At 34.0% G+C, this 23,994-nt stretch overlaps 1 protein-coding gene across 1 annotated transcript in view; it reads right to left on the bottom strand.

Annotated features, from left to right (window-relative positions):
* Positions 1 to 23,994, bottom strand: part of LOC136036693 (mediator of RNA polymerase II transcription subunit 23-like) — a 120,880-nt gene that overhangs the window by 27,451 nt on the left and 69,435 nt on the right. The window contains exons 14-18 of the mRNA XM_065719007.1: positions 17,074 to 17,231; positions 10,640 to 10,794; positions 7,462 to 7,642; positions 5,331 to 5,473; positions 2,781 to 3,010 (exon numbers count right to left, since the gene is read on the bottom strand). Of these exons, the coding sequence (XP_065575079.1) occupies positions 2,781 to 3,010; positions 5,331 to 5,473; positions 7,462 to 7,642; positions 10,640 to 10,794; positions 17,074 to 17,231 (867 nt within the window). The remainder of the gene's footprint in view (positions 1 to 2,780; positions 3,011 to 5,330; positions 5,474 to 7,461; positions 7,643 to 10,639; positions 10,795 to 17,073; positions 17,232 to 23,994) is intronic.

Genomic DNA, 23,994 nt, shown 5'->3' with positions numbered 1-23,994 from the left:
AATCAGTTGGATTCTTTAACTGCCTTTTAAATAAAAGATTTTTTTCTTTACTGATATTAGAATTCTAGACGTTATTCATGACCTTAAAGAAAATTTTTCTCTGCAAATTTTATTCGTAAAAAATGGGCAACTAGAATCAAGGCAGCAATTAAATTTTCTTAGAAAAATATCAGTTACCATATCTGTATTCTTTGTGGATATAACATCCAGCCAATCCAACAGACCAAGGCTTTAATTCAGGTGTTTTAGTGTTATTTTATCCATTAACCGTTTTTGACGTTCCTTACTTACCTGCGGTAATTTTTAAGTAAACGCCAAATCCGAAACCAGTAGAAAATGGAACCGATATATCACTTAAAACAGTAAAATGTACTTGAATTGGTAAATATGTAAAAATATTATCAACGAGAGAAGCAGAACTAGGTGAAATTCTTGTAGGCATCAGACAAGTAGGAAGCAGATAGGCAGAAAAGCCAGAAGACAATAATTCAACAGAAGATTCATTTGAAGCTTCTAGAAGGTCGATATTGAAATCTCCCGAAAGCATAACATCTTTATTTTGAAAAAAAGTTTGATGCAAAAAATCATGGAGTTTAGAGAGGAAAGACTTGACTGGAGAAGAAGACTGTCAGTATACTACGCAAAAACTATATCTTTTTTCCAAGACTAATTTCAGTCACCATTACTTCAAAAAGCATTTCATCATGAGAACCTTCCAGATTTGCAAGGCGTCAAAAATAGATACCTTCTTTTACTAATACTGCTAAACCACCTAGGCGCCTTGTCAATCGGTTTTTAGGAGTAAATTGATATCCAGGAAAAACAACACAAGGTGTCAGGTCTGTAAGAAAAGTCTGGACAAGATAGTTTATGAACTACATCGACATGATCATCCTGAGAAGTAAAAAAACCTCTACAATTAAAAATCCTGTTCTCACAACACCGGTACTGGGAACATCAGCAACTTCGGAAGGTAATTTATATTTACATTTTGGAAAATTAATTAACTCACTATCATTTATCTCATGTCCAACAAATTCATCCTGGCAATGGAATATGTAAAGATCAAAAGGGTTAGACTCTAGGTCTCTCAGTCTATGACCAATACAATTATTATCCAGTGTAAAAAATTAGCATTATGATCAGAACCAGCAGAAAAGATCGCAAAATGTACACCGTCTGAGTCTTAAGGTAGCAAAAACAACTGAACGAGCGAGAACTCGAAAATTATGATGAAAGAAAAAGAAACTGACTAGAAACACACACATAAAAAGAGACAGAAGATAAACTCGTAATAAGCTACTGAGGGAGAAAAAACCGCACAAGAAAAAACACGATCCTATGAACAGAAAAACATTAGAGAGCAAGAAAGGTTTATTTAAAACAACAATCGTAGCTCAAATGGCTAATTTGATGTTGAAATACAAACATGTTATTATGCACTATTATATAATGACGTAAAAAAGGGATGAAAGATTTCTGGTAGCGGTTTGTCCGAGCACGCACAGGCACGAGTTTTAGCTTCTGTTTCGTACGGCTGACCGTCAGGGCTTCCGGGGGTAAAATGTCACCGTGAGCAGGGTTAGACTATTTCTTCTGATCTCAAGTTTAATATGGCCTTTACTTTTCTTTAGAAAACTTCTTTTTCAGAGTTTTTGTTTTAAATTAAACAATAAGTAAACAATTGAATATAGTAGACAATAAGTTTACTTTCGTGATTTCTTTTCAGTATGATAATTATGGTGAGTTTTTTTTCTTTTATGTTCTGACAAATAAAAACCTGCTAAAAATAGATATTGTTTACAGGAAATGTAAACAATATCCTTTAGAAGGATCTAAAGGGAGATAGGTGTACACCACTGTAACACCACTACACCACTATACACCACTATACCACATACAGTAACACCACTTCTATTTACAAACCTAGATTAGCATCGATATTATTTTTTTGGTTCAGTTGCTGTTGATGTTACGAGAAAAAGTGCAAGTGACGCATTAGCAGTATTCATTAATATTTACATTGCACATACTTCCATCTTTTGATATATCAGTGTCAGGGGATGAAGCTTCACTTGGTGAAAATAAAGACAGTTTTTTAATCTGTTTCGCAAAGCAACACTAGTTTCATTTTTTATTTTAAATTCATTTTATTTGCTAAAGAAAGTAAAACTATTAGTTTATTGGACGTATAGATGAGCAATTAAGAATCTTAGACTCACTTGGGAGCTATCAAAGAAAATTCCTTTCTCTAAAAAGCTAGGAATCACTTATTTGTCAACAAACAAATTACGTTTGAAATTTCTCCCTTATGCTCAAGTCTTTAAACCTCCAAGGGTGTCAAATTTCACAGAGCAGGATGATATATGAAAAAGTGGGCTGGAAGGGAAAAAGGAATATCCTGAAAGTCATGACCTATCTAGATAGTTCTTTTCGCACCGGAAAATAGTAACATGACAATTATCAGGAAAAATTATAGTGCCATTCTCGAGAAATTATTTTTTTCAGAGACGTAGATAATTATAGGTCGTTTAATAAGATAGATTATATAGTAAACAATCAATCTACTTTCATTACTTCTTTCCAGTCAAGCTCAAAGAAAAAGGCAGAGTAGCCACCTAGAATATTTAACATGCCCTGTTCCTCTTGAAAACTAAGCTATCTATACGAGTTTGACTGGAGATGAATGACCCTTCATAATCGCCTAAAGCACCCTAGGCCCCATACCGTATCTTAATTCCAATCAAATTTATATACCAATTTTAGATGCATTTACTCACCATGAAATTTATAGAGTCCTCCTAAATGATCAAGAATCGAATCGAGGGATTTTGCCACTGATGGTATCTCAATGTACCTATGTATAACGATGTCAAAAACGGGTAGAAACCTTAGGCACACATTGCCAAAGTAGACGGGCAGGTGACCACTACCAGACATAGAATCGGCCATGCTGTCCGGACCGAATTTCTCAGGATATTTGCGCAAAAATGCTTGATGCTTATCATGCCTGAAAAAAAAACGGGATTTACGATGATAATAATAGTTGTTGCAATAACACTACACCAAATAACGCCATTTTTAGCGCCCCCAAGCGTTATTTCTCTGTGGAGCACCAACAGATTGAAACTAACAACTAATTGCAGCACTAAGCCCCCTGAGGCATACATAACTGCATAACCAAACATCTATCCCAATTTATTCAAAGTTCCCGTCTTTACCCTTCCCAAAAAGTTCCATTTTCGTCCTTCCTTACGACCCCATTCAGGGACTACCTGCTTTTCGTTTGGCCCTAGATGGATGGTCAAAATGAATGATTTTTGTCAGCCTGTAATCCATCTTGGTCGGTATTAGCTAATTATGTACATACTACCAACCAAGAGTCTAATTTATGTCGAGTTTTGCCATTTTACCAACACTTGGAGTCTGGTTAATATACAGTTTTTTATACTTAATAAAATGCATAGATTTTTGTTAATTTACAAGCCAAAAAGCTGAGGATGCTCCAAATGCTAGAACAAGCATGTAAATAGGTCAAGTGCGCAAAATTGAAATATAGTTAATAAAAAAACATATTTGTTTTTGTTTGATTTTTTTACTTATAATTTTTACTGTTTTTTCTTCTTTTTATTACCGTTACTAAGCTTGTCTTTGTCAAAATTGGTGTTAATCGGATTATAACAAATCACAACGCTGTGTAAAAAAAAGTAACTGCTTTGATATATATTTACTGTTTTTAGTATTTAAAAAGTAAAAGTATTAAGTATTTATTCAAAAATTAGTAAATACTTTTAACATACTAGAATTACTGAAATTAAGTAATTCAACAATTTATTTTCCTGTTGAACATTCATACATACAGTATTGCTGCCTACAAGAGCAACATCCATATACGTACATGTCGTTGCGATTTGCGCACCTGCATTTGGGTATTTGCGTCAAAGCCACAGCTGAGGGGCAAAGAAGCCACAGGCAGCTCAGGAGCCACACTCTGCCTACCACTGCCACAAACTAACTGTAAACAAGACATTGAAACCTGTCAAAAAGTTAAACACCAGCTACCAACAGATAAATAAAAAAAAGAGAGAAGTGGGTGAATTGGTACCTTTTCACCTCGAAAGGTTTTAAAAAGCCCGACCTTCATTTTACTAAAGCAAAAGCTTGATTGCACCGCTTAAGTCAGCACATTCAAAATAAGTACCATGCCATTGGTGCCACAACTCCGACTCTTGACAAAATTGACATATCCTTCAATTGTTATATAATCAATAGAGTAAAGTAGGGGATTATTGACAACTGTCCTCAGCCTGTTTTATTGTAGAACACACATTGTTAATAAACTAATTTGGATCGAACTTGTCTCAAAATTTGTCGAAAGTCAAGAAAAAATATATCCTTGTACTGAGCTAGAAAAACAAAAACAAAAAAGAGTACTTCGTATTTCGCTCCCCTTTGATTTGACCTGGTTAGTCAGTTTGAGTATGTAGTTTTAACTAAAAAACAGTTGTCAGATCAATTTTCTACTGGTTAGATTGTCCACAGGGATAACTTCCTGTGGGGAGGGAGGTTTCCAGGGGAGAATTTTTCAGGGGAGATTCTACACAAGCGAAATTTGCTAGAAATCTTATACGAAATTCTTCTTTTGTCTGGCTTTCCATTTGCCAACTCAATTCTACGCGTGGAGGTGTTAAGGGTAATTGCCCGCGGTAAATTTTCACTAGCAATTTGCAAATAAAAAAAAAACACTGCAAATTTAGACTATTTGCAGCATCTGTCCCAGGTAAGACCTTCTTTGTGCTTTTTTGCCAAATTTAGTTAGGGGGCTGAGTAAATCCGATTTTTAAAGCCGTGATGAATGGTAACCTTACAAGAAATCTGTGATTTTGTTAGAGGCCTTCACGGTTTTTTTTTTTTTGCAAACTTAATTACTTCTACATATGACAAATTTTTACGCAGACCACGTTTATTGGGAATCGTCAATTTTTAAAATTTTTCTATGTATCTATTTAGAAAACTCGAAAATTTTCTGATTACTAATTTTATTTTTTCACAAAAAAATTAAGACAATAAACTTTTTCTTCTTCCAAAAAGCTGGCATTGGGAAAATAAGACAACAAAAAGACCGTGGTACGAAAATTCTTAATTTTAGTTTTAATGATTTTATTTTTATATGTGCTTTGCTGAGGACGGCCCTTAGATACAGAGCCCAAATACTCTTTTAAGGTAAAAACTTTCACTGGCACATATTCCCATTACTTTGCCTTTTGTTGTTTGTGTAAAATGTTCATTTATTTAATTACTTTATCATATGAGGCAAAAATCAAACTTACCATCCATTTTGTCTCCAGTGATCCGGGGAATGTTCTTTGACAAACTCTTGCACTCGACTTCGAAATTCCTGAGGCTTGAGCAACAGAAGTTGTATGATGTAGAAACAAACTTGAGCTTCATTTCCTTCCAACGGTCGAAGAGCCTAAGGACAAAAGCGAAATGTTCATTTAACTAATATTTTGCAAACAAGTGTCATCTATAGTAATAAGGAGGAATTGAACAGAGAAATTCGAGGGGAGGGGAGGTGGCATAATAGATAGGATTTGTTTACTATTCACAAAGAAATGCCAAAAAAGCACAGACATAACCTGCATGGAGATCTAAGCTTGTATATAGTGAAACATGTATGCTGTGAACATAAAAAATTGAATATTACATATTTCAGATAAGAGGAAAGAAAGAAGCAAGTCCCAAAACACTCAAAGATGATTCGACAAAAAAAAAAAGAAAGGGACAAAAAAATCTCAAATATTTGGAAAATTATAGTCAGGTACTTTTGCAACAACATTTGATTTTTATTGAATCAAAGTACCCAAGAACCCCTTTGAGTGATAATATGCAAAAAGTGTATACATGCAAGAAATAGATAGGATACAATTGTAAACACATTTTTGAAATAAAAAGGTACTGATTCATCTTCGTAACAACTTCAGTACACTCGGTTGTCTCATAAGATTAATATACTCTTTTTCGTTAAAATCATCAATTTTAATGGCGATATGAACAAAAAGGTCAAAAGGTAAACACACAAAATTTATAATATTAATTTTTACAACAAAACCAATGATATAGTTATAGTAGGTTAGTTACAATAAAATGAAATATTTTTAATTTTCCTAGTAAAAATTGCTCACAGTATTACCTGATAAAAAGGTATTTACCACTTTGACCCACATTTACCACTTTGCCCGGACCTGTCTCGGTTTCAATTCGGCCTTCAGCCAAACTTCACCCTCGAGCCTTTAACATATTAATTTTATAGTCCCTTAAGTGAATTTCCGTCCTACAAGTTCCATCCTTGGCAAATACCCACAAAGAATCACTGCCGCTGCAGTAGTTACTTTGGTGGATTTATTTGGCAAGGAGAGAAAAATGCAAAACGCTTTTGTTTATTTAAACCGCTTGTTTTTTAGGTTTGGCAATGCTTATGAAAAAAAAAAATCTGAGAAGACCGAAGAAGACCAAAACGTGTGTGTTTTATATAAAAAAAAACAAGGCATTAGATTACCAAGACATAGACGTAGTTTATGAAGACGTAGTAATGAACACTAAAAAAAATTAAATTTTCTAAGACATTAATTATACATTTCCAAATTGCAAACCTGAAAAAAAATATTTGAAAGTTGTTACAAAAGACCCCCTTTTGATTAATCAAGATGTGGAGGCCAGTAGGGCGCTTCAAGAAAATAGCACAAGCGGTTTTATCTTAAACTTGACGGTTGTGATTACTCTCTGCATATGGTCGTATTTCGGGCTGTTACAATTCTGGTGCCCACACCTAATTCTAGAAATACTTACAAGATTGCTTGTTCATCTTGGGAGGCGGAGGGGTCTATTTTATTATTTTTATTTAATATTTACATTTTTAGCTAATTACTCAGAAGAAAAGATTAAAAGAGACAAGGAAGCCAAAAGGATCGCACGTTTTTATATAAAACAATAAAACTATACACAAAATAGCATTAGGTCAATGGCAGATAACAAAAAAAAGAATCGTAATAAACAACCCGGAAAATAAATTAAGTACAACCTAAGGGATTCTATATTATATAAATTACTAATTTAAAATATTTGTTTTTACGTTTTGCAGAACAAAACCTCTCATGGAGTTTCCTAGCCAATGAGCAATCTGGAAGAATTAGAAGAACCTGTCTGAAAGAGAACTTGATGAAAGCTGGATATGTCTTCCTTAAGGTGGGGGGGGGAGTGTTATTACTAAACCCAGTCAGGCCAGACTTAGTTATAACCTAGATCGCTGGTATAGGTTTAACCACTAGTATAGTAAAAAAAACATGTGGAATAGGTTTTAGGCCAAGACGTATTGAGCTAATACGTATAGGTACTGAACTTTTTTTCGTTCATTATACCTAGCATAGGCAATATTTACATTGGATTGGGACTCATACTTACCAAACACAATATCAGTTTATCAATAGTAACAATATTGTACTTCCATACAATATCATTGACAATTTCTACAAATTTGTTGACATGCTGTCCACCACCGGAGTTGGCAAATTCATAAACCAAAAAGTCACAAAAATATCGAATGTGAGATGACAAGGCTCGTGCCCCAATTTTGTCCAAAACTCTGAAAAGAAAAGCTACAGATACTATTTTACAAAGATATTCCTATACACCTTTAAAGTAATAAGAAAAACAAGGCCATGGGAGCACAAAACCTCAATTTTCAAAAATCAAAAAAAAAAAAATCAGCACAAAATCCTTGTGCTAAAGTTTGATTCTTTCTCGCAACTCTACTTTTTAAAACAATAAAAAACCTTAGCGTAAAGAGCGGGGTGTCGAGGAGGAAAAGCCCCTTTCATATACGGAGTAATTTCTGTTCGTTTTAAGTTTCAATGTCGCTCCTTACTTTCATTTCAAAAAACTTGTTTTTTTATTTAATTTTACAGAAAACGGCATAAGGCAGAATACTATCCTTAGAATCAATTCCGATGTTAAACCAATGACGGAATCCTCAACTTATTCGCTCATCCGAGTCTCTAAGTCAAACCAAAGCAATAAATGCTAAACACGAGCAATAAAGTCTATGGTTTTTAAAAGCTTAATTACGTAGTAATTGCATCCAATTTTACTTGTAATATAATCCGGTTAAAGATAATGTTAAATCCAGTTTATTTATTCACAGTTCAAATGCTAATTAAAATTGCAGTACATTTAAATGTTGTACTAGTATTTTCTAATGCATTGCTAGTACAGTTCACAGTCTAGTTAAACAGTAAAATATTTCATATGAAAAGATTGAAATCCAGATAGAAAAATATAATCCCTGTTTAATTATCTGCACCAATGGAAGGGGGATTCCAAACAGAAATGGTACAAAGTAATCCTACCTCCAAGATGACCGGAAAACCATCCCAGTTCGGAATATCCTTATCTTCCAAAATGTCCATAAATCACATGAAGTACAAAATACCCATTACACACCCGACTACAACCCTCCTCCTATTAGATAGCATTCGACTGTCAATGTCACTTTTACATCCAACTTCAATGTCACTTTTACATCCAACTTCAATGTCACTTTACCGCTAAATACAATCTCCTTCAAGAAACTCCTCTTTAACCGCAATTGGCGTTCCCCACTCTTTTCCGAGCATTAACTGTCGAAGAAGGAATATAAAAGCAGGCCATATAAGGTCAAAGTAAAATAGGCCAACAAATTTGAAATAGACCGATTTTAAATCTAGTGTTCTTTCATACAAACAACTTTGATATAGTGAAGGATAATAATATCACGAAGCGCTTTTATATTATTATTCACAAACACTCACAAGACACCCTTGACTTTCTCCTACCAGAAAGGGCTATATATGCCGAGTCTAAGCCCAATTTGTCCATTCGTTTAGGTTACCAAAGTTGGTGCATGTATCGTTTTCGCACTTCCCATCTTACCCAAGAGGAATACCTTCTAGAAATCAGAAAGACACAAACATGACAACGACAAATTTTGAAAAGTAAAACAATTCGAAAGAGAATCTGATATAATTTGACACTAAGTCCAATTATTAGTGGAAAATAAAATACATCAGTGAGTTACAAATTTTTCAGTCCGAAATATTTATTACATCATTCACCTACTACACCATTTTTCTCTTAAAAAAAGAGAACTCAGTTAGACTGTGGTACTTCAAAATGCAGTATTTAGCATCCAGTCAACATGGTCCGTCATGAGTCAAACTAGAAATCTTCTAGTTTTATAACAATCAACCTAAAGTTCTATGACTATCAACCTTAGTTCTGCCCTAAAATGTATGGATGGATGATAGACTATCTATCAACAAGTAAAAATGACATAATTTTTATAGATTCCTAAAAAAGGCTTATGTCAGATGTGCCTCTCACTCAGACTGTCTGTCTTGGCTTGTTCTCCAATTAGCAATAGATTGATGGCAACTTGATTTTAATTAAAAAAAAAAAACATAAACATAAAATGGATAAATAAAAAAATCAAACGAGAATTCACTTCGGCTGTGGTACTTCAAAAGGCAGTATTTAGTTTTTTTATTTATTTGAAAATTAAATTTAAAACCTGGATTTACATTCCATCGCCTCGAACAAAGCAAGCTTTCAGGATTATACTACAGATGGCTGTACGACTGTACTACTATTGATAGATTTCAAATGACTGGCAAGTTATCAGTGGCATCTATTGGGGAGGCAAGTCGGGAGGGAGGGGGCATGGCGTACCTAATAAAAAGAGATTCAAAAGGACCTTATTTCTAATGGCTTCATTATGCGTTTAAAATATTAGCAGTTTTTAGGTATATTAATAAATACAAAATTATGCAGCTTTTCATACGAACTACATTCGTCTTCTCGTTATTTCTTCTCTAATTCTAAAAAGGCAGTTTTTGAATAATTTGGAAAGAAGGGTTGATGTGTAACTCAAACGGAGTAAACGCTAAACAAAATCTAATAAATTAATCAGTCAATGAAATTTACCGTTCTTTTAGAAGACATTTAAGGTCAATTTCTGAGATAGAAGAAAAAGTAACAACGGAGGGCCCTACCAAAAACAAGATGCTTCTGTTGTTATTTCTGCTAGTCTGGAGGAACTAGATGTACAGTTCAATGTTTCTGCTTTCACATTTTTAAAATCCCTAAAATTCTCTATAAATGCCCATGAAAATCCCTATCTTTGCTCTCAAAATCCTTAACTGTCCCCTATTTTCCTCAACCAAATTACAAACAACAAAAATTTGAATTTGCAGTTTCAGAAGATGTACAGGGCATAACTTACAAAAGATAAATTAAATAATTGGCAATTTTATATTTGTCAGAAGAAAAAGAAACGCTAAAATAAACAACCTGGATATCTCCCGAATACCTCTCTAGAAAATTCAGAAATTCCTAAGCATAGTTGTTCTCTAGATTCCCTAAAAACCCTAAATTGCCCAATCCCCCCTCCCTAAGAGCCTAAAATAACGTTAAAAATCTCTACGTTAGGGGAAATAGTCTTGGAAGGGGAAAACTTGGCGCTAGTAATAACACTGAATTACAGTAAGTATGCCATAATAATACACACACACACAAAAAAAAATTAAAAAAGGCAATGATTTCTTACGTGTAAGCAATTGGATTCACGTGCTCTGTTTCAAGGAGCATTCTCCAAACAATACACAAAAACAATGGAGGAGTGCCCGGCATGGCAAAATGGTTAACTATCTCACTCTCATTGTTCATTCCGCTCCAACGACTGTACTCCTGATCAACTGCATTCTAGAAAAAAAAATGGTACAATATCACTGATTTGAGTCTGAAAGAGTTGTGACTAACTGGCTAGCATCATCAATTAAAGCTAGGGAGCGGTATAGGATCAATCAGAGCGGATAGTCACGTAGAGCCCCCCAGTACGTATACAACAACAAAGAACATGAAAATAGACACCACCCTCCCAATGGGATCCATAGGCCGAAATACAAGAAAGAGGACAGAAAAAAATTCATCAAACAATAAAAAAGAGAAAAAGCAATCTGATGCAAATCATCACCATTAGTCAACCAAAATCAGGCGATATGGGAAATTACATATCCAGCAAAAGGCACAAATGGAAGAAAGGAAGCAAGTTGACAGAACGCTGTTGTAACCAATAAAAAAAAATATAACCCGTCCATAATAGCCAACCCAAAAATAAAATTGGACTAAAAAATCATAGCCAAAAAACATCAAAGCTATAAAAAAGAATAATAGCATTATAAGTAAAGTTATCAATAACTGTTTGTGGCTTAAATTAACCTTTAAAAACTCAACCACCAGGTGTTCGCTTTGTTTGTCCTCTTATTGTTAATATTGCTAAAATTTCAAAAACTATCTAATTATCTCCTCATAATTATGATTGTTTGCTTTGAACTAGTATTTTAGTAATGAGCTTCAATATTATCTATTATTTCAAGATTCAGGTCCCCTCCTGAAGCCTATTGCTAACACTAAGTGGCAGCAAGAAGGCTCTTTGAAGGAGCAAACTAAATCTTGAAGTTTCTGCAGCGATGGTAGAGTTCTAGGGAGTGAAGCTTGACCCACCGTTCCTAAGTAACATAGGGAATCCATCAACCTACTTCAAAGTGGTGAAGGGGTGAAAATATCACTAAGTTTCATACCGAGCAAGGTGATAGCTAACAGACGGTGAGCTTGAGGAGTGGCATTATTCGAAGAAATTACAGCCTAGTAAATGACACAGCATTTGCACAGGGGATCAATGGATGATTCTTCTGGGTTTGGTCTATTTTGGTGAGCTTCTTTGCACTGATTTACCTCTTCCTTGCAAATTTATTTACTATGGGTTGCCTTCCCGTAGTAGCATAATACTTGTAGGCATGAATATATAATGAAATGGAGGAAATAGGTTGAGATTGTCTGCGCAGTATTTCAATTCTTGTTAACACAAGAATATTGCCAAGTGCTGAAAACTACGTTGTGAATAAGATGGGCCTAGGATTGCACAAAGCCTCCATTTGATTGGAGATCCCAGGAGATCCTTGCTGTCCGGTTCTAAACCGGATTAAGCGTTCGTCTTGGCATGAGTAGATGTGTTAGTCCTCGTCCCACACAGGTTTTGGGACCATTACTTTCCCTAAGGACAAAAAAAAATTTCAATGATTCAAAGAATATGAAAATTACAACTTCGAATGTTACAACTTAAAAAGAATAACTATCGTATTGACATTTTGACTGACAAATTCAGACGCTTCGAACTGGACTTATTAGGAGTTTAAGAAACTCATATCCCAGGGGCTCAAGACGAAGGATGGGGTGTATAGGCAGAGAGTAGGGCTCATGATGAATAAGGAAGCCACCAAGTCTGGTTTAGGTTGAGAAAGTATTGATAATAGAATACTAGTCGCAGAGACAGTATGACTGACACAGAGTGTCAGTCAGTAGTTTATGCTCCTGTAGATCCGACTGACGGAGATAATAGCGTCTCCAATGAATTTTCTTACAGCTACAGGAACAAATAGACAAGGTCGCAGGTAGAAATATGGCATTTTTATCAGGACATTCGAACACCCAGGTCGGTAGAAATAGGGAAAGATGGTATCCAAGGCCAGGTAAGTTTGGTGTGCGAAAAGAAAACAATAATGCAGCAGACTGATGCAATTTTGTAGGCATAACAACGTAGTTATAACCAATAGAGTTTTGGGTCATATAATGGCCAGTAATTTAACATGGTATTCAAGTGATGGTCTGATCATGTTATCATAAGCCGAAGACTGGCAAGGTCAATGTAAGATACAAGGCTATATAGGAGTTTTGTTGTTGAAGTTAAAAGTGAAGATCACCTTCTAGTAGTGCCTAGGGTTAATTTAAAGCTGAAATTTAGGAAGGGTAACTACCTTCCGGGAAGCTACGAAGTTGATAGACTCCAGGACGAGAATTTGAGAGAAGCTTTCCAGGAACAGCTAAATACTACACTGGAGAGTGTAAAATTTGACAATGTAGAATATGGATGGAATAATTTTAGGAAAATAGTTTGTCAAGTCACTGATGGTGTCTTAGGGAAGAAATTTAGGAACGGAACTAGGAATATTAATGAAAATGCCTTATATTGAATAAGGAAGAGGAGGGGATTGTACAAGAATTATCCGAGTGATAGGTCATATGAAAATTAGAGGAATAAAAAAAAGTGGACAAGCATTAAAATTTGAACAAGGGAGGTGTGAATTTGAGGCTATGAATAAAATTGACGAAGATCTGGAAGATGTAGCTAGACGGCATAATAGTAAAATATTGTACTGGCATATTAATAAATTGAAAGCGAGTAGTCAATCTGGACTTATAAATAGATCAGCTAAAGATAGGACCGGTACCACAATTAATGATAACGATAGAGTTAAAGAGAGATGGGCAGAACATTTTGAAAATATGCTAAACATTAAATTTTTTTACAAGAACCAATTTCGATTTAGGAGAGGTTTTTCAATTGAACATGTTATACAGTCCTTGACAACTACAATAAATGAAACGCTTGATGACAAGCTTAAAGTTGCAACTGTTTTTTTTTATATATCCTCAAGGCATTTGATATCGTAGACCATGACATCCTCTTGAGGAAACTAGAAAATGCTGGAATCAGAGGAAATGCCCTGAAGATTCTTGCTTTCTTTTTTGAGGAAACGATCATTCTATGCACGAGTGAACGAGGCTGAGTCGGTAGATTTTCCAGTAAACCGCAGAGCACCCCAAGGCCCCTTGCTGTTCGCGATTTATACAAATGATCTTCGACACACACTTTCTGAGTAAGTGACGGATCTGAATGAAGGGGTTGCAAGTCGAAACCAAGAAAATAACTTGTTCTTTTTGCCGACAAAGCCAACCATTCAGTTATGGCACTTACTGAGCGTCAACTTTTGTCCTTAATGAAGGAAGATATAATCCACATAGAGAGATGGATGAGACTTAACCAGCTCAAAATTAATTACAACAAGTCAGCCTTTATTGTTTTTAGGAGATCGGCAAACTATTAGCCGTGGCTGAAACAACTTGATATTGATGAATCGGTAATATCACGAAAAAAAGTTGTAAAATATTTAGGCGTTCTGATTGATGAAACAATTAGATCTATCTATTCTCGCGTCAAAATACTGCCATTATCTAGATTAAGTAAGTTTTATCAGATTTTTTTTATGTTTGATATTATTAATCATATTGTTCCAGTTTACTTTAGGTATATATTTTCTACTGCTGCGGATCTTCACAGTTATGGGACTAGACAGGTAAGCCTTTAAAGGATACCACTGAAGGTGTCTACAAGGTCAGCATATTCCAGTCGCCATGCTCTCCAGCGCTGTGGAATGGGTTGCCTCCTTTATTAAAAAATGAATTAGATAGGACTGATTTCCGTTGCCAGTTGAGACGTCATTGCCACTATGAGCATGAGTTTGGATTTTTTTCTCTCTCGAACAGAACTGTAATATTGTGTTGGTATGTTGGTAGATAGAAAGTGTGGTAACCCGATGCATATGTGTAACGTAGAGTTTTCTAGGAGTAGCTATACAAGCCCAGAATACTAGGCTTCGGCCATCTTCTATATATATATATATATATATATATATATATATATATATATATATATATATATATATATATATATATATATATATATATATATACATATATATATATATATATATATATATATATATATATATATATATATATATATATATATATATATATATATATCATGAAAAGAAAAATCACCAATGCAACAGCACAAAAAAAAAAAAGAAAGAGAGACAGATGGAGAAAAGGAAGACTGTTTTCCTAAATTAGGGATTAATATAGACCAGTACTTGAATGAGGCCTTAACCCTACTCATCCATACAATCACATAGGTCAAACAGCATAGCCATACACAATCAACCATAAAGAATAATCCATGGACAGGCAGTCATGTCGTCAATAAGTATAAGTCGTCATTTACCAAACAATAGAAAAAATAATAAAGACAAATAATTCAGAGGCAACAACCCAACACAAGGGCTCATCAGGAGAATACACTGGCCTATATAGGGTTTCGCCACTTTAAATTCTCTACCCAGCCAAGTGTTGTGGCTACCACAGAATATCCATGGCATCCCCGTGTCAGGTATCACCCCCAAAATACATGCCTATGAAAGAAAAAAAAAACAGCAAATGTAAAACAACCAAGTAACACCAAAACAAGCTTATCCTGTTAATATATACCTCTTTTTAGCAACAATAGGTAAACTAAATATAATAAATTTTACCAAATCACAAATATTAACACATTGCAAAAAACCTGAATGAACTAAACAATTATAGAATTCATCTTTACCATGTGGCTAATTTTTTAAAAAATCCGCTCAATTAGAAACACAATTCAAAATAAATGGCGCTGCAACAACATTTCTCGAACCTCCGAAATTGGTTGAAAATTTCTTTAAGTATTTCTAGATAATTCTTTTGATATTTATTTAAAAGTTCATTATAATGAAAACTAAATTTTTTAAATTGCCAAGTTAATTTATTTGCAGAAAAACCTCTTGATATCAATTTTTGGCTTAAGATTTTACATCTATTTTTAAAATCAACATAATTACTACAAATCCTTGCATAACGAAGTAACTGTGAGAAAAACGCTGAATATGTGATATTTGAGTGTATTACTTTCAGGGAATGGGAAACTAATCACTTCAAAATCAAAATCATCCGTTTTATTATACATTTTAAAACTTAATTTATTATTATCACAAATATTAATATTTAAATCTAAGAAATGATCTTCTTGACCAGCGCCATGACTAGATTCAAGAATAAGCTCTGATGGATATATATTTTTAGAAATATCAGTGAAATCCTTACAATTTAAGACCAAAATATCATCTAAATATCTTTTATTATTTGACAAAACATGTTTTAATTTAATTGGATTATTCTTATCCATCATATATTTATATTCTAGTTGACTTAAAAACAAGTCAGCTACAAATGGGCTGGCATTCCCCCCCCCCCCCAATGGGAATTCCCACAATTTGCTTGTACAAATCACCACCAAATCTTATATAAGTATTGTATGAAACAGATTCTAATAACTCAAAAATCATATCCAAGCTGTAACATCTCAAGTCAACTGTAGTATTAAAGCAAATTGTCCATATAGCTTTTTTATTATAAGTGTCTATTTTTAAGAACCTTTAACTAGATAAGAGGAAAGATTTCTTGATAACAGTTTTTAAACTATCAAACACTACATTAAGTGATAAATTATATATATATATATATATATATATATATATATATATATATATATATATATATATATATATATATATATATATATATATATATATATATATCTCTTCTGATATGTTCTTATATGTTTTCTTATATTTATATGTTCGTGCTCCGTCTTTTTCATTTCGTATGATTGACGGGTTTTTAAAGAAATAAACAAATAAACAAATAAATAAATATATATATATATATATATATATATATATATATATATATATATATATATATATATATATATTAGTTATGTAATAAAGGTCTCCATTATTAAAAAAAAATGATAGAGTTACATGAAAAGATATAAAGGAGAATGAAAAAGTTTGTGACACGTATGCGAGGGAAGATAAATTTTGTGAAGAAGAATTAGTGGCAGTACTGCGAACCAAGTCGACACACCACGATTAGAATATTTAAAGAAGCAGTGAAGACAGTGATGAAGTATGGTTCCAAAGCATAGGCGCTCCAAAGCCAGAGGAAGATCTGACAGATGTTCCCAGAGAAATTGCCTACAGATTGTTTTGGGTACCAGACTGACTGACCGTATCTAGAACGTGACTGTACAAAAAGTGTGGTTCAATCCTACATTCTAGGGCTGCAATGGGAGAAAGTTTGAGATGACTAGGTCACGTTTTACGGATGAAGCTAATCTTTTTCGGGCTTTTTTCTGGGTCCTATTTTATTACACATTATACGACATATAATTATCTTGATTATTAAGAAGATGAACGAATTATATAAGAAAAAAACCTTTAGTTGCTGTTTCGACTCTCTAGTTGCTTTGCTCTGAGTAAAATGTTCAGCAATAGCTGGGGGAAAACAGGTTAACGTATTTGGCGACCACTGATGAGGGGTTGCCTGAAGAATTAGCCGCAAAATTTCACCACACCAACTGCTTGTATCAATACCTGAAACACAAAAAAAGCACAATAAATAAATTAATACATAGGCTATATATGAATAAATAAACACAATCTATGTTCACAAATAGAGTACATAAGCGCAATATACACAGTAAATTTACAAAATTACACACGACTACAGCACCAATCACATTCCCCGTTCGTAATTTCTTGAGTTGAACATTGTTCAATTTTCAAGTATAAAATTCTTGATTGACCAATCAGAGTCGATATTTAAGATATAATTTTTGAAACTAGAAAAGATAGAGACTTAGAACAGCAGTTTCTCTATCGTTGACAGGAATCTAACAAAAGTGAAGTTTTTTTTCTTAGAGAGAGAGCGCAAATTAATTAAAAAAAAACAATATAAACAAAGAAAAAAATGCCGAAAAGCGTTATGGCTTGTGTGGCAGTTCCCGAAACTACAAAAAAATCACCTATTAATGGATTACCCCCCAAAAAAAAAACACTTGAGACCCTGCACTTTCTTAATCTAATATAACAACACTATTATATTTTATTACCCTACATTAACTATACATAAAAAAAAATGAATCATAAAAACGAAAACAATGGTGCCTAGGCAACCCACAAAAAGTCGGCCTATCAGTCTGTTGAACTATATCATAAGTATTAGACTCCCACATAGAAGGAAGAACACAGCGAATCGAAAATGCAGACCTTGTAGACCTTTTAATCGGTTTTCTAATTGTTGAAGAATTCCTTGTCTCATATTCAGGCTGATCTCTCTCAAAAACACCAAACAAACATCCAGGCGCATTTTTATGCAATACTTCAAGCATAATCAGGGCCTTATAAAAAGTAAAAGGACTTGAAACTGGTAAAATATTACCAATTAAAAGTCAAATCACAAAATGTAACCCAGGACATAAACAAGCATTCTCTATCCAAATCCAAATGCTTTTTATAATTCTATACAAAGTGTCCAGTAATTTTATTAAAATTACTTTTCATTTGCTGTTTTCAAATTTTCCATTTCCTTGAAAATGCATGGTACTAGTAGTAACTTTCACTTTGCTACTCGAGCGATCAAGTTATTTGGCAACTGAGGCATTCCAACGAAACTCATTAGCTATCCTACAGTTTTTTGTCCATTTGGCTCTATGCCTAAAAATAAGTAGTTTTAGAGAAAAGCTTTTCACTCTAGAGGTGTTTATAGGGATAACTAAATATTTTGCTTGAATCAGGCAAATAAAGAAATGATTATTAGTAATAAGCCTGTCCACCATTAATACAAAACAAAACAATTGCATTTAATGGTGTCCCAAGGGTTGTTGCCCTAGGAAACCTGTTTGTCGATTCCTTTAAAGGAAAGTTCAACAGATACAACTCAAGGGAAAAAACCTAGGTAATTGGTTGAATAGTGACATTTCAGGTGACAAGTTGTTAGTAGCCTGAAACCATGAATTTTGTCATGAAACAGGAGAAAATAACGCAATTATGGAGATCTACTATCTTAGAGACAGAGCAAAGAGCCATCTACTTTGATTTTCCAATAATCTGTACTATGCAGCACCTGGTTACTTTTGATCTAATTGTTCGACAGAACATAATATTTTAATGATTTGATGGCCATTTAATTTATTGCTTTATTCCACTGACTTTCAACTAAAGTATCCGTAAAAATCTTTGAAATTAAAGGCTATCTCAAGCCATGTATACATTGTTTATTTCATAGATAAAAAGCAAAATTATAAGCAAAGCAACATAGAAAAGCCAATTATAAATCTTGTATTTTTAAAGTAAGGGAATACTGTAAATATATTCAAATAGAATATTGGAAATATATATAACTGAATGTTAGTCAAGGGCACATGTGTTCGGGAGGGGTTTTTTGGGGAGAGTTTCAAAATAAAGCTTTGAAAAACGCATCAAAAATTTGTTTATATGCATTTTTGTTACATTTTTACGAGTCGGACAACAGTTTTTTTTTTGGTGGGGGGATCACATCCGGTGAAAATTTTCTAAGAATTTGAACGTTGTGCGCATTTTATTTAAATAAAGAACTGTGAATTTGTCATCCACAACATTCATAAAATTACGCCTGCATGATAATAATTTAAACATCAATTGGCAGTTGACTGAAAATACGCACAACGTTTAAATTTTTAGAAATTTTTACAAGTTTGAGCAAAAGAGTTTACAATATTTAGAAAAATTTTAAGTATATACACATGAAAAATATTCTTTAGAACCAAAAAATGTACTTTCCCCTTTTTAGTACATTTGTAAAACGTGGTTGTTTTAAAACTTTTTTTTATTAAGTATTTATTTAGAGTTTGTGACTTTCAATTTGACGCCCTATGACCCAGCAATGACTCTGCAAAGTCTTTATCCTGTTTTATTTATTATACAATCAGAATGATCTACTAAATATACATGAGCGTCGGTGAGATGCAGCCAACCGATGGCTAATATTGAAACTATGAGATGATGCTATAGAGCAGGTATTAGCAATCGCTCCGGAGAGTGGGCATCAGATCAGTCAGTTGGTTTTTGAATTACCACAAGAGAGTATGCGTTTTTCTCTTAAAGGCAAGTTACTATATCTTAATATATAGATTCACAAAGTCAATACATTGCATTAAAAAAAGAAAATTTGCATACGTATTTTGGTAACTAAAACATGTCTTTAAAGTCCGTGATGAATCATGTCAAGGAAAATAAACTTGATTTTATAGTTCTTGGTGACTTTAACACGGATTTGGATGAACAAAGTTATCGATCCCGAGAAATGTGGGAGTGCATGCCCCCTTACGTGATTCTGAAGAAAGATTTATCATGCTCCTACATTCATCAATCTGGTACTGTTTCTAATATTGATCATATAATCAGTTCGTCACAGCTAGAATGCTCGATTATTCATGTTGATATTGAGTCTGATGACATTGACCATCTATCGCTTTCATTTACTACTAAACTGAAACGTAACCTTTGCAATGTTGCCCCTATTGGGAATTCTAAATGGTTTAAATGTAGTATTGGAAAAGAGCCGATATTGCTTTATATATATTGTCTTTATCTACACTGCTTAATTGTATTCGTGTGCCTTATCATCTACTCCAACTGCAAGTAAAGGGTAGTAAGCGTGTGCTGAAAAAATTGCGGTTCCCCAGGAACGTATTCGTATAAAAACGCGGAAATCTATATGGGCTGCCGATCCTGAATTAAAGAATTTTAAAAATAAGGCAAAACTTTGGCTTCGAATTTGGGTTGATTGTGGTAGACCTACAACGGGGTCTGTTGCGGATATAAAGCAGATAACAAAGAATGATTATAAAAAAGTACCTTAAATCTATTCGTTATAAGGGTATGGAATTTCCAGCCTCTAAAAAGGATTGGTCTAAATTGATCAATTCTGAGAAGCTGGATAAAAGTGATCTTTATAATAATGATTCGATTTCTAGTTCAACTTGGTATGTTTACTATTCGGGAATTTTTTCCAAAATTAATTTTTTTCGTGCAGTCACATTATTCTCGGTTACTTTCTAAAATTCTTCCGCCTTCGCTTCATCAAGGCCATATTATTCCAGTATCAATAACTGCTGTTGAAAATGCAATTAAGCAACTGAAATCTTCATCCATTGATATTGATGGTATTAGTGTAAATAATATAAATCCAAAGTATGTTGTTCTTTTATTTCATTTGCAGTTGTTGTTCCAAATGTGTTTAACATCTTCTCTGGTTCTGGATAGCTTTCTTTGTGGAAATGTCACCTCAATTCTAAAGCGGAAAAAAAATCCCTTCTCAATGTTCATCTTATCGCCCTATAACCACTACGTGTAACTTGAGTAAAATCCTTGAATATATTTTAATTCCTCATTTAAATGAAAATATAAATTTCGGATCGAATCAATTCGGGTTTCAATCTGGTATTGGTTGTCAACATGCACACCGTGTTCTTTCTTCCGCCCTTAAGAATAGCATGGCTGAGGGGTCGCCACTTTATATGTGTACTTTGGACCTTTCTAAAGCTTTTGACAATGTAGTTCACAGTCAAGCTTTTTTTCCCTTTTTAATAATGGTGTAAATCTTTCAGTCATTTTTCTTCTTCGTTTTTGGTATGAGAATTCTTTCCTCCGAATCAATAAATCTGGATCTCCGTTTGTCCGTTTATGTCAAGGTGTCAAGCAGGGAGGGGTTTTATCACCTAGTATATTCAAAATGTGCATTTCTGGTATTTTAGATGAAATTAGATCAAATTATTTTATTGGACTTTCAGATGTTTCTTATCTTGCTTATGCAGATGACCTTTTACTTTTGTGTAAAAATAAGCAAGGTCTCTCGTTTATGGTCTCAAAAGTTTCACGTCTATGTTTTAATATTGGTCTTTCTCTTAATGTTGAGAAATGTGAATTTCTAGTTTTTAATGGTCCGACTTCCTCTAATGCTCCCTTAGCTTGTCGCGGTTTTTTCTATACCCTTTGTTTCCACCTTTCGGTGGTTGGGTATTACTGTTACGAATTCAATTTCTTGCCTACGGCAGTGCACTGTTCGTGATGTTCAAAAGAAAATTCAAATGGGCTATTCTAAGATAGTTGCTAATCGAGGGAAGTATAATAGACGTGCACTCGGTAGACTATATGCTACATTCTGAGATCATTCTATCCTTTATCTTTCTGGTCTTTATCACCTTTTAAAGAAAAAAGATGTTAATCAGATTCGGACTTTTTATTTCAGATATTGTAAATTTTTACTTTATCTCCCCCCTTGGTATAGCAATGGGAAGATAATTCGTAAGTTTGATGTCCCTGATATAAGTGCAAAGTTGGCCCTCCTGCATGGAAGGTTGTCGGAATCAGCTTTTTATCGTTTATCGCCTCATCATCCTTTGGACCTTCTGTTCGGTTAATCTCATTGTAGCGCAGTGTTTTTTTCTATTTGTAATGTATTTTACTTGCAGTGTATTTCATTTTTTTTTGTTACTCCACAAATGCCATAACTTGTTATGATGTGGGTTATAAATAAATTATTATTATTATATATATATATTCCACTTTAACTGAAAAATAAAGACGAAATAAAGCGTTAAAGCTTTCTGGAATTTTTCTGTTTTTGGAAGAGTGAAGGGAGCTAGAATTTTGAGGGAAGTGGGTGAACCATTTTCTCTCCGCTCCTTACAAAAAAGTACACGCAACAGTTCCTTTTCTTTTTTATGCCTATCGAACTTGCGTGAATAACCAAGCACATATTACAAACGTGAGTACTTTTGGGGCGGCAAATTGGAACATTCTGTTGTTGAAATTTGTTACCTGTAGTGTTCATCCCCCCCCCCCCCCCCATTGTGACTGAAGATTGTGAAATGGCAAAATACAAACCGTTTGATCTTGTCCTAGCTTCATTTCAAGGATATCCCTTATGGCCATCAGTAGTTATTAAAACCACCAAAGACCAGAAAAATCAAGCTAGATATCTAGTCTTTTGCTATGGCACCCACTCGGAGCATAATATAGCTGAAGCACACATCCGCAACTGGAATGACCATTTTAAAGAAGCTTGTGCGAGGACAGATAAAGATGTAAATAAGGCTTTTGAAGAGCAGCGCTTATCCCCTGATATTTTCAAGACTCTAAGTAAGTCCTACTTATCACTACCCGCTAAAACTAAAGGAAAATCCAGCCTAGCACCATTAACTCCAACTTCTGCAGCAGCATCAACTTTAAAAGAAATAATAAATGAAACTCAAGAGGAACTAATGAGCACTAAGTCTAACCTAATGAATGATATTTCTCGTGCTTCGGAAATTATCAGTGAAGATATTGTGAACGAAGTTTATAATTCGATTTCCCTTGAATATAATGCCAAATTTGAAAAAATTGAAACAACCCTTCGAAAACTTTATAATGCAGTGAACTTGCTTGAAAATAAAATCTCTAAATTAGAAGACAAGTTTGACCAACTAGAGCAGGATGCCTTACTTGATAGCCTAATTTTCTACGGTGTGAAACCAAACCCCAATGTGGAACTGAGAGAAAATCTTAATGGAGTGATAACACAAATAATGGGCTTGCAAGATTTTAAAGAAATGGACCTCTTAAAGGCTAATCGATTCCGCATGCCTGCTAATCAAACTGAGAATGTGAAAATCGCCCCAGTTCTAGCAAAATTTTCAAGCTTAGATACTGCTCGTAAAGTGTTTGCAGCAAAAAGTAAGTTGGCAAAGTCAGGTGTATTTGTTTTAGAAAACCTAACTAAAAAGCGTCGGGATCTATTAAACGCGGCTCGTAGCACCTTTGGCCCAAGAAATGTTTGGTCTGATCATGGTCAAATTCTAGCCAAAGTTCCTCGTGAAACTCGTATACGCAAAATAAATTATTTGCATGAATGTATTAGTATGTGACTGGTTAATATTTTCTTGATGCGTATCCTTTCCTAAGTCATTCTTTTTTACAGTTTCTTTTTATTTCGTTTCATTTTTTTTTTTTTTTTTCATGCTCATGGTTCATCCCGATAGTACCTTCTGTGCTATTAATTATTTATGTGTTTATAATCCTTTGACAGGTTTTTCTTTCGTAATAGATTTAGGTAAAGATTTCTTTTTTGTTCATATGGTGATTTAAATGGACTCCAATAAAACCTGCTTTTGTCAATATTTTAAGTCGTGAGAGACGCCTTTGCGAGCTTTGCGAGCTGTGGGTCAGGTTAATCAAAACCTGACTAATATAAACCCTGTTTGTAATAGTAAATATGTTTCGGAATTGGGGAGAGAGGAGGTTACCAAAGGAAATTATTCTCTGACTGCACTTC

The sequence above is a fragment of the Artemia franciscana genome, chromosome 15, assembly GCF_032884065.1.
Source record: "Artemia franciscana chromosome 15, ASM3288406v1, whole genome shotgun sequence".
NCBI lineage: Eukaryota > Metazoa > Arthropoda > Branchiopoda > Anostraca > Artemiidae > Artemia > Artemia franciscana.
Note: the sequence above shows the minus strand (reverse complement) of the source record. Positions and strands in the feature narration are given on the sequence as shown.